The sequence below is a fragment of the Bos mutus genome, chromosome 1 (assembly GCF_027580195.1).
Source record: "Bos mutus isolate GX-2022 chromosome 1, NWIPB_WYAK_1.1, whole genome shotgun sequence".
In the NCBI taxonomy this organism is placed as follows: domain Eukaryota; kingdom Metazoa; phylum Chordata; class Mammalia; order Artiodactyla; family Bovidae; genus Bos; species Bos mutus.
Window position 1 is genome coordinate 67,221,559 of NC_091617.1, and position 16,606 is coordinate 67,238,164.

General features: G+C 45.4%; 1 protein-coding gene across 2 annotated transcripts in view; it reads right to left on the minus strand.

The window, feature by feature from the left end:
* MYLK (myosin light chain kinase) overlaps positions 1-16,606 on the minus strand; it is a 192,371-nt gene that overhangs the window by 139,226 nt on the left and 36,539 nt on the right. For both annotated transcript variants that reach the window (XM_005893405.3, XM_070370247.1), the window contains exon 2: positions 6,751-6,958. In XM_005893405.3, coding sequence (XP_005893467.2) covers positions 6,751-6,958 — 208 coding nt within the window. The remainder of the gene's footprint in view (positions 1-6,750; positions 6,959-16,606) is intronic.

The following is a 16,606-nucleotide window of genomic DNA, read 5'->3' on the forward strand; positions in this document are numbered from 1 at the left end:
TTCGAGAGGGCGGGGAGCCTATCTGAAATGGGCCTGGCCCAGAGAGGGACAGAGTGGTGCACAAGGCTGTGTGGACAGAGGGACACACTCTCAGCTCTGGGAGACATGCCAGGATCAGGATGTGTCTTTGCTTTTCAACAGAGACAAGTGGAGCAGCCTCAGAAACCATCACCTACAGGGCCTTCCGGCTTAGGACTGAAACCACATCATCCGCTGTCCTGATTCTCAGGCGTTAGAATTTGGGCAGGAATGACACCATCAGGTCTCCTGGTTCTCCAGCTTGCCGACTGAAGATCTTGGGATTTGTCAGCCCCCATAATGGTGACAGCCAATTCCTTGTCATGAATCTTTTTATACACATATACATATGATCTATTCTGTTTCTCTGGAGAACTAACATAGTAGGTAGAGGCACTAGCCTACTGGTTCTCAAAGTGTTGGACCCAGTGTGCATCAACCTAGTATCAACACCACTAGGAAACTTTTAAAATGAAAACTCTTCAGCTCATCCTACAGCTATTAACCCAGAAACTCTGGGGCAGAGCCTCGCAGTTTGTGGTTTCAGAAGCCCTCCAGGTGATTCTGATGCATGCTCACCCTTGAGAATCACTCATACTAGGATAAATACATCACATCTGTAATGGAATTCTTCCGTACTACTCAAAGTGTGATCTGTGGACCAGCCACACGGGCATCACCAGCGGCTGGTTAGAACTACAATGCCAAAGAATGCTCAAACTACTGCACGATTGCACTCATCTCACACGCTAGTAAAGTAATGCTCAAAATTCTCCAAGCCAGGCATCAGCAATATGTGAACCATGAACTTCCAGATGTTTAAGCTGGATTTGAAGGCAGAGGAACCAGAGATCAAATTGCCAACATCTGTTGGATCATCGAAAAAGCAACAGAGTTCCAGAAAAACATGTATTTCTGCCTTATTGACTATGCCAAAGCCTTTGACTGTGTGGATCACAACAAACTGCGGAAAATTCTGAAAGAGATGGGAATACAAGACCACCTGACCTGCCTCTTGAGAAACCTGTATGCAGGTCAGGAAGCAACAGTTAGAACTGGACATGGAACAACAGACTGGTTCCAAATCAGGAAAGGAGTATGTCAAGGCTGCATATTGCCACCCTGCTTATTTAACTTATATGCAGAGTACATCATGCGAAATGCCGGGCTGGAAGAAGCACAAGATGGAATCAAGATTGCCAGGAGAAATACCAATAACCTCAGATATGCAGATGACACCACCCTTATGGCAGAAAGTGAAGAAGAACTAAAGAGCTTCTTGATGAAAGTGAAAGAGGAGAGTGAAAATGTTGGGTTAAAGCTCAACATTCAGAAAACTAAGATCATGGCATTTGGTCCCATCATTTCATGGCAAATAGATGGGGAAACAGTGGAAACAGTGAGAGACTTTATTTTGGGGGGCTCCAAAATCACCACAGACGGTGACTGAAGCCATGAAATTAAAAGACACTTGCTCCTTGGAAGAAAAGTTATGACCAACCTAGACAGCATATTAAAAAGCAGAGCCATTACTTTGCCAACAAAGATCCATCTGGTCAAAGCTACGGTTCTTCCTGTGGTCATGTATGGATGTGAGAGTTGGACTCTGAAGAAAGCTGAGGGCCAAAGAATTGATGCTTTTGAACTGTGGTGTTGGAGAAGACTCTTGAGAGTCCCCTGGACTGCAAGGAGAGCTAAGCAGTCCATCTTAAAGGAAATCAGTCCTGTATATTCACTGGAAGGACTGATGTTGAAGCTGGAACTCCAATACTTTGGCCACCTGATGCAAAGAACCGACTCATTTGAAAAGACTTTGATGCTGGGGAAAATTGAAGGCAGGAGGAGAAGCGGACACAGGATAAGATGGTTGGATGGCATCACCGACTCAATGGACATGAGTTTGAGTAGACTCTGAGAGTTGGTGATGGACAGGGAGGCCTGGCGTGCTGCAGTCCATGGGGTTGCAGAGTTGGACATTACTGAGTGACTGAGCTGAACTGAATTGGTTAGAACTGTAGGCATGTGCGCAGCACTCCAGACCTACAGAATCAGAATCTGCGTTTTCACAAGATTCCCCAGGTGATCTGGGTGCCTTTGCATTTGCGTTAAACATGCCTAAGGGTGAGTCTGAGCAGTTCTGAGGTCGGATCACCTCTGAGCTGACCAGTTTGGCTTTCCCTGGGTTCCTGAGCTCAAGTCCTTAAAATTAACCATCTATTGCTTGAAATGACTTAAGTGACTATCTGTTCCCTGAGACACAAAGGGCCTTCTCAGAGTCACAGCATGGGGTGAGGGGCATATCTCCTCATTTCAGCCCCACCCCTCACCCGACCCCACGCCCGAGGTTCACACTATGGAGTGACTGCCCTGGACAAGCCACCACCTTGTTTATACCTGTGGGCTTCTCTTCTCTTTTCTCCACGTAAACCTTGTTTATCCCTATTCACATGGGAGTTTCTAGAGCTCTGCTGTCTGGCATGGTAGCCATTAGCCACCAGTCGTTACTGAATTCTTGAAATACAGCTGGTTTGAATTAAGATGCGCTACTATGCAAAATATGCTGCAAATGTTAGAGAACATAAAATATCTTAGGAATAATTTTCATATTGATTATATTTTGAAATGATAAATCTTGAATGTATTGTATTAAGTAAAATATTTTATCAAAATTGATTTCAACTTTAAAATATGGCTACTAGAAAACATAAGATTACATATGTGGCTCACATTATATGTGTGCTAAATCACTTGTCTTGTCCAGTTCTTTGCAACCTGATGAACTGTAGCCCGCCAGGCTCCTCTGTCCATGGGATTTCCCAGTATTATATAGTTGACCCTTTAACAACTTGGGAATTAGGGGTGCCCATCCTCCCCACAGTGGAAAATCCATGTATAACTTATAGTCAGCCCTCCATACACATGCGGTTTCTATGTATCTGCAGTTCTACATCACAGATTTAACCAATCTCAGATCATGTAGTACTGTAGTATTTACTACTGAAAAAAAAAAAATCCCTGTATAAGTGGACCTGCAAGGTTCAAACCTGTACTGTTCAAGAATCAACTGTATTTTTCTGGATAGTGTGGGGCTAGAGAACAGCCCATGGCCTCTCCATTAGAGAGAAGCTCCCAAGGGGGCAGGCATGACATCTCTCCCTTGCTTTACACCAAGCTCTGTGACAAGCTGTCTGGAGGTGGGTGAGCGTCAGGGCTGGCTACACAGACCCTTTCCAGGGTTCAGCCTAGGGTTTAATTCCACTGCACAAGGTCGTGAATGGTCCTGTCATTAAGATGCTTGCCCTCATGGGAGATACTGCATGTTTCTTGGCCCTGGTTACCAAAGGAAATCAGAGGAGAAAGCTTTCTCTTCCACTCTTCATGCAAGGATTTCCTTCTGCGAGTAGTTCTTAGGATGTTAATGCCAGGTTTGAGTCACAAAGCTACCATGTACTGAGAGCCTGCTATTTGACAGTGCTGTGCTGATCCTTACACAGTCCATGGGGCAGCCATTAGCATCTGTTTCTGGGAAAGGAAATGAGGTTTAAAAGGTTAATTTCTACATAGTTAGAAGTTAGTGGAGCTAAAATCCAAGACCATTGGATAATACTGCCAACTAAACTTCACCATTAGGTGGTTTAAAAAGCTCCACATATGAATCATACTCTTAATTCCAGAAGCTCTGCTCTTTCTAAATATGAAGCATAAGTAAAAAGCATAGGATATAAAGCTGGTGAGAAGCAGGGGGCGCTGCGGGATTCCCTTTGGGCTAGCATAGCACTGTTGACAATTTATCCATGGCATAAGGGACCAGAGTGGATTCTTTCAGGCCTGGGGTCTATGGGGTGGTCCCAAACCACACATGGGCCAAAACTGGCCTTTGATGTAGAAGCAAAAGGGAATACAGGGCCATTCACATTCAAAGGGCCTATGGCCTTTAGGTTATTCTCTATCTCCTAGTGTTAGAAGGAATAAAACATCTTCAATGGTCTCCCCATATTGAAGCCAAAGAGGAGGGGACAGGGTTGAGAGCTTTAGCGTTTTCCCATTCTGTTAACAGCTCTCCTGCTTTCCTTTCCCCTCCCCAAGTACCATGACCTAATAAAACTTTTCCTGCTTAGTTGAGAAATCAGATCTAATGTCCTCACTGATGGGAATCAAAAAAAAAAAAAAAAGGTTTCATGTGATCTGGGTTGTATATAGCTCCCCAGGTGGCGCTAGTGGTAAAGAATCCACTTGCCAGTGCAGGAGACTCGAGAGACATGGGTTTGATCCCTGAGTCAGGAAGATTCTCCTGGAGAAGGAAATGGCAACCCACTCCAGTTTTTGCCTGTAAAATCCCATGGACAGAGGAGCCTGGTGGTCTACAGTGCATGGGGTTGCAAAAGAGTCAGATATGACTGAGCACACATTACACTTCTACCAACTCCATTCCTTTAAAATGGATCATAGAAAACAAGGACTAGCCCAGACTGTAGAGACCAGAGAATTCAAACCCTTTATTCTGCAGAAACAGAGATATGGAATTTAAAGTCACACGTTTATTGGCAAAAGTTGGAACCAGAACCTTGGACCTCAGATTCCTCATTTCCCCGGTTCCAAAAAGAAAATCATAAAAGGGATGTTTTAAACATTGTTGTGTCCCCACCCAAATTCATATATTGAAACCCTAATCCCCCCCACTCTCACCCCATGTGGCTGTATTTGAAGACAGGGCCTTTGAAGATATGACAAAGGTTCAATGAGGTCATAAGGGTGCGGCCCTAATCCAAGAGGGCTTCCCAGGCGGTGCAGTGGTAAAGAATCCATCTGCCAATGCAGGAGACGCAAGAGCTGAGGGTTCTATCCCTGGGTCAGGAAGATCCCCTGGAGTAGGAAATGGCAACCCACTCCAGTAAATTCCATGGGCAAAGGAGCCTGGAGGGCTGCAGTCCATGGGGTTGCAAACAGTTGGGCAGGACTGAGTGACTAACACATACACACACCTAATCCAATAAGGCTGGTGCCCTTATAAGAAGATCAAGAGACATCAGAGTTATCTCCACCATGAGAGGACACAGCAGAAAGGCGGCTAGTCAGAAACAGCCGTCACCAGAAACCAAATCCTGCTGGACCCTGAGCTTGAACTTCCAGCTGCCAAAACCGTGAGAAAATTAATTTCTGTTATTTAAGGCATGCAGTCTGTGGTATTTTGTTATGGCAGCCTGGGCTGAGTAACACATGAGGATAAAGTAATTTTTATCTGTGGGCCTCAACTCAAGTTTGGGCATGAAAGGTGCGTAATGTAAGGGAAAATACAGGACCAGAACTGGCCAAGATAGGGGCTATTCAGAGACTGACTAGGGACCACTTTCCACATGGAATACCCCAGCCCACAGGTACTGGAAGGCCATTAAAAAGAATGAGTCAATTAGTTGAAGAATTTGGGGAAAGCATCCAAACTATGCATATCCTGTTCTGTGAAACAGCCTGTCTGTCCTTTCTTGAGGCAAGCAAACAGGAAAAACACTGGCCTGGGTACACCTCACCCCCTTCTGAAACCTTCTCTGGCACACAGTGCCCCTTGAAATCAAGGTTGGGAGGACTGTTTCCTGAGAAAGGAGAAAATGAGTCTGACCCTCTGGGTTATAACCCCTTAGGAAGGGTGGAGGGACATTTGTTATACTTCTGAGGGTCTGATGAATGCCCATATCCTTTAAGATGTCAGGCCATTAAGCAGGAGCCAGTGGCCTGAACTGGAAATGTTCTCACTGGTGGAGTGTCTTTAGCATGTGGGAGATATACCAGCCACAAAGGAATAGTTTTACTTACAGCCAAATGTTTTCCTGGAACTTTTGAAGTTAATAAAAATTTTTTAAGTACAAAGGAAAAAGAAAAACAACAAAATAATCAGTGTTAACAAGCTGGTATGTTTATCTCCTATATATTTTTTTGAGTTTTACAAAGCTTTTTATGACGGGCATGTATTACTTTATAATGATGATAATAAACATTGTTCTTTCTCTAAATAGTTCAGTATCACATGCCAGGAAGTTTTCTAGATGCTGGAGATACAGCAGTAAACAGATAAAAATCCCTCTTCCTCTAGAGCTTCCAGTTAGGGGGTATTTGGATGGAGGAAGTAGTAAAATAGGAGACAGTGATAGCCCTGGAAGGAAAAGTTGGGATGGAGTGAGAGGATGGGAGAGCCCTGGGGATGAAACATCAGAGACGGTTCTCCAAGGAGGGGATGTCTGAGCAGAGATCTGAAGTAAGTGAGGGGCCAAGTCAGGGGCAGGGCTGCGGAAAGAGCACTTCTTTACACAGGGAACAGCAGGCGAGGGCCCTGAGGTTTTGCTCAAGGAGAAGCAGAAGGCCAGTGTGACCACAGTGGAGCAAGCAGTGAGCACAGTGGAGGAGCGGAAGGAAATGGGTCTGGAGAGCCAGGCAGGAGTGCACTGGGCCTTGTAAGGCCATGATGAGGAGTCCATCCAGTCTCAGTCTCAGTGTGAGGGGAAGCAAAGGGAAGGCTGAAGCTGGGGAGTGAGGTGATGTGTAGTCCGACATTGTCTCCTGGATGCCTCTGTGTTCCGGGGACCACATTTCCCCCATCAGACGACAAGGTCCTGAGTTCAGGGATTTGGGGATGTTTTCTCTTGTGGGTTCCTCTCCCAAGAGAGGGCTGAAGCAGGAGCTGCAGGCCACAGGAAAGTGACGGCTTATCTCTCCCCAGGGGTTTCACCTCCTGGGACTCACCTTCTACTGTCAACTCCACTGTCACCTGGCGGGCACCACTACCGTTAGTGGCTTCACAGGTATACTTTCCCTTGTCCTCTTCACGCACAGCACGAATCGAAAGGCTGAAAGTCCCCCGGGGACCACAGTCCAGCAGGAAGCGGCCCCCACTGGTGATGGGTTGTCCGTTTCTGTGCCATGTCACTTGGGGCTCTGGGTAGCCCCGAACCTTCAAGGAAAAGAAGAAAGGGTGAAAGCTTGTATATAAGGAGCACTTCCTATGTATCAGATATTGTTCTGGGTACTTTACATGTATTAACTCATATAATCCTCATAAGCAGCCTGTGAAACAAATATTACTTTCATCTCCATTTTAGAGATGAGGAAATTGAGATGTAGGGTTTTGGTAGATTTCTTGAGGCCTTGAAGATAGAAAGTGGCCAAGTCAGGCATCCTGGCTTCAGAACCCACCACACAGATGTCTCTCAAGCCTGGTTACATGATTAGAATCACTGCAGGAGATTCAAAGCAAATACCAGTGCCCAGGTCCAACCTTGGACCAATTAAATCAGAACCCCAGGGGTGGGGACTGAACATGGGGATTCTAGACCGATGCTTCCCACTCTAACAAGCAACAGATACTTCTTAAAAATGCAGATTCTACTTCTATAGGTCTGGGGTGGGCCTGAGATTCTGCCATTCAGATAAGCTCTCAGATGCTGCTGAGGCTGCTGGTCCCTAGAACTCACCCTGGGTAGCAAGGTTCTAGATCTGAGCTGCCCAGTACGGTGGCCACTAGCCACACGTGGTGACCAGATGCTTGAAACGTGGCTGATCCTGAGTCACACCGTAAGTGTAAGTGTAAATTACACAAGGGGCTTTGAAGAGTTCGTACGAAAAAGAATGTAAAATGCCTCAATAATTTAGAAATACTGATTACATATTGAAAAGATAGTAACTTTGACATATTGGGTTAAATAAAATATATTGTTAGAACTAATTTCACTTGTTTCTTTTTGGTGTTTTAATGTAGCTACTAGGAAAGGTACACCTACATATGTGCCTTGCTCAATGTGTCTATCAGGCAGTGCTACCCGAGACCACTCTCTCGACGAATTGTTAGCAGCTAACATCTTCTGAGTGCTAAGTGTTAAGCACTTTTCTAAATACTTAACATATCTGAGCCTCATAGCAACTTGTTCAGAGAGAAGATGTTTCCCCATTGAGGGGGAAATGCAGGGAGAGATAAGTTCCAAGAAAAGAAATCACTTTGAGTTTCAGAAAAACCTCCCCAAGGGCCCTGAAAACCAAGAAACTCAATCAGCCCTTCAGAATGGATTCCTCTTCAGAGGAGCAGGGCTCAGACTGGCCCATCAGTGCAAACCCTGGGGCCCTGAATTGGGGGATTTTAGCATTGGAAATGCACAGAAGACATCATAGAACCTTCCTGAGAAAGAAACTGTTGGTGTTGCAAATAGGTGGTAGCAGTAGTTTTTACACATGTATCCACTTCCAAGACAAGAGAGCATGGGTACAGATGCAGCAAAACCCAAATTCACTGGATAACCCCAAATTGCATTTACAAAGAAAGCCTTCAGTGACTGGCAACTATAATTCTCATCACATGCCTCAGCGAGGTCAGAGAGGATGCTTTATCAGCACATGGGAGCAAGGGGAGGGTAGGTGGCTGTGCGCTCACACCTGGACCGTTGCAGCCTTGCCAAGCACACATATCCTATCTTAGGGTGATGGGTTTGAAGGGGACCACATGCATATTATAATGTCTATTGTGATATGAAACAAAAAGAGATCACCTCTGGGTTGCTCCTTTTCCTTTTACTTAACTATCATTTTCTGATATTCTTGCAAATAACACACTTGATCTTTGTAAAATAGAAAAAAATTTAAATGAAAATATGTGTTCCTTTCACATTAGTGTGTCTGTATAATGAATATATGACCTCCCCAGTGGCTCAGTGGTAAGGAAGCTGCCTGCACTGAGGAGTCACAGAAGATGCAGGTTTGATTCCTGGGTCAGGAAGATACCCTGGAGTAGGGCATGGCACTCACTCCAGTATTCTTGCCTGGGAAATCCTGTGGACAGATGAGCCTAGTGGGCTATAGCCCATGGAGTCACAGAGAGTCAGACACAACAGAAGTGACTTAACACACATGCACATAATAAATGTATAGCACAACCATTTATTAATTTGTGGAGCCCCTCAAGGTACCTAAATCTAGAATTGGAATTAAAAGTGGTACACAAATAAACATTATGCATGTTTATAATGCATAATCCATATAAAAAACATATCATCTTGTGGTACCCTCTTGGCATAAAACTTCATGCCAAGGAATATCAGACAATCACTCTAGCAACACATTCTTTTTCTCTTTGAAGCTTATCTTCAGGAAACAGCTAAGGAAAGAAACTTTCCTACAGAAGGAAGCCCCTTGGGAATCTGGTCTTACAGTGAATTTGTGAGAGGCAGGGCCAGCCTCACCTCCAGAAAATGATCAGGTAAGCTTCTGTCAGTGTCAGAGAAAGGGATGTAGGGCCCTGGGACTGGGGGGAGGTGATGAATCATTAACTTCACCAAATGCATCCTTAGCATTCCATGAGCAAGTACTCTGGCCCCCTGCAATGGTGCCAGCTCTGGGGCCATCAGGGCTGGAGGCATCAATGATTAACTGGGGACATTGCAAGTGCTCCAGATTTTGAGGACACAGATCCCTATTTCCCTTTCTATTTTCCTCTCATTTTCTACATGCATAGACATTCCCCTCCACCCCACACCACCAAATCCACCTTTGCAGTGCCCTTAAAGTAAGTATCCAAGGATTTTTTTTTTAATGCTGAAACTAGTGCCACTTAGAAAACTGCAGTTTGCAATGGACTTTTATACAGCCTGTATCTGAAGCAAAAGCAGGAATTTCTATGACCTTTTTCTGTTCCAAGGTCTGAATGATCCACAGCTCCAATTCTTATCCTCCCGATATGGAAAAACTTGTTCAGTCACTACCTAACCTTACCTAAAAATTACTCAGCTTCAAGTAAACTCATTTTTATTGTCTTCCCACTATCTTGGGCTCCTAGGTGGGGAAAGAAGAGAAACCCAGACCCACAATCTTGGGTGTGTGACAACAGCCCCGCCCTCCCTGGACGTCTTATCTGCCTTCATCATGGGCCTTCTGCCAAGAAGCCACAGCTGGGACTTTTACAGCCCAGTCAAAACTGCAATAAAAGCCCAGTGATACTTCAGTTTTCAGAGTCTTCCACATAGAGAATCTTATTTGATTCTTGCAGTGCTATAATGGAGGTGTCTTGGGAAGCAGAAGCAGAACCTGAGATAAGGATTCAGGAAGCCAAGCCCTTAACTGACACTCAGAGCAACTGGGAGCAGGTGTAGCAGCCTGGTGAAGGTGATTTGGGTGGGGTACCAAGAGTGTCTGTGACAGCATGCAAGGACAATCATATTATTAAGCCCTGAGAGCTAAGGAAAGAGGCCTGGAGAAGTGAACGATTTGCTATCTTTAAGATCAAGTGACAGATCTGGGACCACAATTTTGGTCTATCAGTTGAGTAGCTGTCTCTCTGTGCCTCACTGTAAATTTATGTTTTTGGAAAGATAAATACTATAGAACCCAAAGCATTGATAAATGTCTATCCCTTATAGACCTTAAACCTCCCCTATGTTAAAGCAATATCTGTTCCCCACTTGGGAAAAATGTCAATGGTCATGGCCATGCTAAAAGCAAGTCTAGGGCTGTTTCCTTGGAGCAACAAAGGACAGTGCCATAGACTAAATGTGTCTCTCTAAAGTTCATGTTGAAATCCTAACCCTTAATATGATTATATTAGGAGGCGGGCCCTTTGGAGTGATGAGGTCAGAAGGGTGGGACCCTCATGAATGGGATTAGTGCCCTTACAAAAGCTATTCCAGGGAGCTCCCTCACTCCTTTTTACCATGTGGGTACACAGCAAGAAGCTGGCCATCTACAAACCAGGAGCTGGATCTCCCCAGGCACTGAATCTGCTGGGGCCTTGATTTTGGACTTTCCAGTCTCCAAAACTGTGAAAAATAAATTTCTGTTGTTTAAACCACCCCATCTATTGTATTTCCATTATAGCAGAAATAACCCAACGGCCTAAGACAGATAGGATGGGTGCCATGCATGTGCCCAAGACATCCCTAGGAGAGTCCGTGAGGGACAGAGAAGACAGATGACATAAGATCCAGGCCTGTGTCCCAGGTCTGGCTTGGCTTCCTGACCTCTTCAGGTTGTAATTCCTTCCTTTCATTGATGATAAAACAGTTCTTGATGCCTCAGGTCCTTCTATCCCTGAAGTAGTCTGAATTAAATAATGACCCACTTAGCTTCTGGGGGAAGATTCTTTCTTCCCCTTTCAGTCTCCCCTGGGCCCAGCCCACAGCTTTAATACTCTCTAATCCTCCATAAGGGAAAACCGAGCAACCATAAGGAGAGATGCCTGTGAATATGAGTAGGCAGCCCTGACTTCTCACCATAATGAGTTTTTGGAAATGGCCCCAGAGAGGGTCATTCTAAGGAGAATCATATTTTTTGCCACAGTAACCACATTTAATTGGAGGTTGTATTCTTAAAAGCTTGGGATCAAATAAATCAAGGGCATATCTGACAACTTGTCATAAAAATAAAGATAGAGTCACCATAACCCCTATAATAATTTAAAATAGTAAAACTGTGCTTCAGTTCCATAAAATGTCCCCAAGAGCCTTTATGGCCTCAAAAGACCTTTAAAAGGAGTGGGGGCTCGTTCTGCGTGTGTTGGCTGGTGAGGAGAAAGCTGGGCTGCAGGCGGGCGGCTGCTTGCTGCCGTGTCACATCTGCCTGCCATGCTGGGAAGTTTTTCAGAATCTGGTGCTATTTAGAGATCTACTTAATGACTGAAAGTGAAACATTCTTAAGGGTGTGCGTGCTCAGTCACTTCAGTTGCGTCTGACTCTTTGCGACCCTATGGACTATAGCCTGCCAGGCTCCTCTGTCCATGGGATTATCCAGGAAAGAATGCTGGAGTGGGTTGCCATGCCCTCCTCCAAGGGATCTTTCTGACCCAGGAATCGAACCTATCTTTTGATTTTTTTCTGATGTGTGTGAAGGGCTTGCAGTCAATTCCAGGTTGCCTGGAACAGGCTACCAGGGTGTAAGCCCAGAGCAAAGTCAGCTTCTCTGACCGCCATACCCCCAAGACTCAGAGCTACACATCTGCCTTCTCAGCTTGGTAAGAGGTAGAAAGGGGGTGATGTTCCTGTTTTTGATGATCTCCTGCATGTCTTTTGTACCTGGGTGGACCTGTCCCTGTTTGCACACTGCCAAGCCACACAGCTGCAGTGCCGAGCTGGGCAAGACATGAAACTGAAGCTCTGCTCATGATGAGAATGGAGGGAGACCAAAAAGAGAGAGAGAGAGAAACCAGGGTTACACTAAAGCCAGGGTGAAAAGGGACTGCTCAGCGGGACACTGGGGAGTTGGAAAGATACACAAAGAAGATGTGAGCAGTGAGCTGAGAAATCCTTGGGGCTGGGAATAATAGATGAAGGGGTTGTCCATAAGTACTTCTTTGAATCCTACTGGGTAACCAAAATCAATGCTGGGAAAGGCTGAGCCTGAAGGATGGGAAATTAAGGAAACCTGCTGGACAGATGTCCCCCTCCTCAAGACAGACAAAGCTGATTCTGCAACGCGACTGTCTCCATGCTTCCTATGATTGCCAGCCTGCCTATAGCCCATCACTCTGAACTTCTTGCCCTATTTCAAGGCATCTTCTCCTACATAAATAAATTCTCCTAGGATAAATGACTAGGACAGAGCTGGTGATTTAAAAACTGAAAATAATAGCAAAGACACCAATGATCCTGAGGAATTCATTGAAGACGAATCTTCTGTCCCATCTCCAAGTATAAGCTCATCCAGATAATAAATGGACACGGATGCACAGAAGGAATTTAAATATTAACATTCCCAGCAAATTAGACCACAGAAAATGCCTATGAAACTTACATCATGGATATATTATGAGAGTGAAGAGTGAAGGGTGAACCATAGTTATGACATGACAGTTTAGGGGCCTGGGTCAGTGTCAGCACCCGGCACCTGGCCCATTGGATGGGCAGGAACTTAATTAAGGCTTTGAATAATCCCATTACCAACAGTCAAAAGCCTTGACTGAACCCACAGAATCTTCAGGAGGAGATCATACCAGCTAAAAGCAGCAATTAGTGAGAGGCTTAAATTGCTGGACCCTCTCTGCCCTTAAGTCCAAAGTTGTGAAACAGCAGGAACTGAAGCATTTCCATGAAAAACAAAAGCAAAATGCAGAGAAGCAACTCTTCACACAGGCCTGGAGAAGGCCACCCAGGTCTTCAGGAAAGATGCCGGAAGTCTCTCTCTGTGATCAGCCGCTCTCACTTCCTGTGGCAAGTTTTCTTTTCCTTTGGCCCAGGACACAGACACCCCCACACCCCCACACCTGCCAGACAGAGAACACACTGTAATTTCCACAAAGAGCATGAGACAGGTTACAGCTTGGCAGCCTTAGGTTATACCTCAGGCCCTTCTGACTGTTTCAAACAAGAAGTCTGATTTCCTTTTATCTAGCTCAAGCTTATCAGTGTGTGCAACTTTTTGATTCCCTTTCAATGACACAAGCATTTAAAACTCTGGCGCAGTCTAACAAAGAAACAGAATTCTAAATGTAATCAGGAACCTCTGACACTGATGTTTTCCAAGTGCTTCCAAATTCAGGGTTTTCCTATGAAAACAAGTGTCCTTCCATTTGAGATCCAGTCCCTGTGGGATGGCTGTGGGATTTCAGCCTTACTGGGAACCTCTCTGCACAAAGCCCTGAGTTCTGGCTCTACCTTCCCTAACAAAGGCTTCCACGGAACCAGCGTCTCCAGCTGGTGAGGCTGGCCCAGGAGCTAAGCTCACCCTCCAGTTTCTAATACTGAGCTGAGACATACTCTCAGATGTGTTAAAATATTAATAAGAGGTGCGTGATGTCACAGAAGTTTAACAAATTAGCGCTGTGGCTTGGTTTTGTTTGATGTGCTCAGGATCTCCTGCCCACCTTTCCCAGGGTAAGCCCCTCCTTTGAAGATCTGCTCCGTTCCCTTCTGCCCACCTCAGGTGAGTCTAGTGGAGAGGCATCAGTAGCTGCCTTCTGGCCAAAGCACTCAAGCTTCCACAATGAGCCTGATCCAAGTCAGCCAATCAGGACTCTTCCCTACAATTTCAATTAGAATAAAGCAAGACTAAACCAACTGTCTCTTGTCTTCCCTGTTGGCTCAGATGGTAAAGCATCTGCCTGCAATGCAGGAGACCCGGGTTTGATCCCTGGGTTGGGAAGATCTCCTGGAGAAGGAAACGGCAACCCACTCCAGTATTCTTGCCTGGAGAATCCCACGGACGGAGGAGCCTGGTAAGCTACAGTCTGTGGGGTCGCAGAGTCAGACACGACTGAGCGAATTCACTTTCACTTTGAAACTGTCTCTTCACAGCGATCCTAAGCTGGGAAGATGTAAGCCTGAAGCTACCTGTGGGCAGTCATCCTTCCCCATTCCCACCTCTGTTTCCTTGCCTCCACCTAAGAGAAGCAAGCCATGTGCACAGTAAGACATCACATACACAGTGGAGAAGGAAGGAGATGGACGCATGGCAGGCAGAGCTGAGGTGGACTTAGGATCCACGCGGTTGTATGAGACAATACCTGTCTTTCATTTAACCCATGCACTTGGTTTCTGTCACTTGCAAACAAGAGTCCTAATTCAGGAAGGTATATGGCATCTGGAATCAGACAGAGCCATGTGTGGGTGCTGGCTGTAGCAATCACCAGTTGCCTGACCTTGTTACTTAACTTACTTGGCCCTCAGTTTATACAACTGTAAGATGGAACTATATCAGTATCTATTTCCATGAATAAGTTTATGATCAAATGAGAAAAAACATGTACAACAGTGCATTAAGAAATTCAAAAGGTTAGGTCCTCTGTCTCTTCTCTCTGAGGTGAGTGATTCCTTGTAATAAGGTACCTTAGCCTCCATTCCAGAGAAGGCGATGGCACCCCACTCCAGTACTCTTGCTTGGAAAATCCATGGACAGAGGAGCCTGGTAGGCTGCAGTCCATGGGGTTGCTAAAGAGTCGGACATGACTGAGTGACTTCACTTTCACTTTTCACTTTCATGCATTGGAGAAGGAAATGGCAACCCGCTCCAGTGTTCTTGCCTGGAGAATCCCAAGGACGGGGGAGCCTGATGGGCTGCCGTCTATGGGGTCGCACAGAGTCAGACATGACTGAAGCGACTTAGCAGCAGCAGCATCCACTCAGCTCAAAGCTTTGACAGCATGAAACTGCTTCTGCCCTAAGAAATATCAGTACTTGTGAACTTCTGGGCTTGCTGAGCCTCCTCTTACACAACTCGAATTCTTATAGACAACTTCAAGGTGTCACACCCTTAATTAGATTAAAAACCTAACACTTTAACTGAGAACACCTTTTGCCTTAGTGGAACTGGCTTATTATTTTTATTTGAAGGGTAAACCCCTTTTGAAAAGTGATTGTTGATTTTATGTAATATGAAAAAACACATTTTAAAACAAATATCCCATCTGTAGTTTTGCCTGTACCATCATCCCACTCCATAATATCATGTGAAACTTCAAGACACAGACCATCCCCTTGATTTCTGCCTCACTGACTAATGCAGCCTTGGAATTTCAAGGGCACGGGCAAGTTTCGGGAAGGAAATAAATCTGGGGTAATAAATCTGGAGTTTCTGGCCTGTCATAGTTGAATCTGGAGAGTGAGAGACATACTTTGCTGGCAGGAGAGATGGAGCAGAGGGCTTCTCCCCAAACAACACAGGCCACTTGGCAGCAGCTTCTGACTCCTCGAAGAGTAGAGCCCAGACACCACGAGACTCAAAAATCCACAAGACTCAATCCGGCCACAGATTGTCCTGGGAAGGTCCCATCCTCTGAGGACTCTCTGAGAATATGAGGCAATTCTATTTAAAAGCAAAGGTGGGCAAAAGTGACCAGAGGGTCCCCGCCACCGAAAACATCTCGGCTTGGTTCCCTCACCTTTGCTGTCTCTCCGGCGGCTGCTGACCACCTGCTCCACGTGCACGCACATCACCACACAAAGCCTGCCTTCCTCTTCGCTCTCCCAGGTGGCAGGCTGTGAGGGAGCAGGGTGAGCAGCTGGAGCCTGGATGGCAGGACCTCTGGGGCTGCCTGCATCAACGTGGTCGGGAGAGTGCCTCTGTGATGCTGTCAAAAATATCTGCACCAGCGGCAGACAGCAGCAGTGTGAGTTTGCTACTTAATAGCAGAATGTTCTCCCCAAACCTCACTGCCCAAAGGCACCCTCATCTGCATAGAGAATCATGCCAGATAAGAAATCAAAAGTTGTTTCCTGTGCAGTGTCAGTGTCTGGCTGGCCACCAGGCTGAAAAACATAACCCAATATGCTTTTCTAAAATGTTTTCACTCTCACCAAGACATGTATGTGGTCAAAATGTCAATAAGTAAGTCATTAAAAAAAAAAAAAGCAGATCTCTGCTCTACCCCTCCCACCCCCAAGTTCCACTTCCTTCAGGAAATCATCTTCAACTCTTTTAGCCATTCCTTCTGTTTTCTTCTCCAGTGTTTCTAAGTAACAACCTTACACAACTATTTTATTCTTTCAAATTTTAGACATTATGTCTTAACTTCCCTATATGAAACACGAGCTTTTAGCTCTCAACCTTCCCATAAGCTCTTCCCCTATCCCCAGGAACTAATGACAATTTTTATTATGCCAGTGTGTTAGTGTTTGCTTTATTTTAGTTTCGC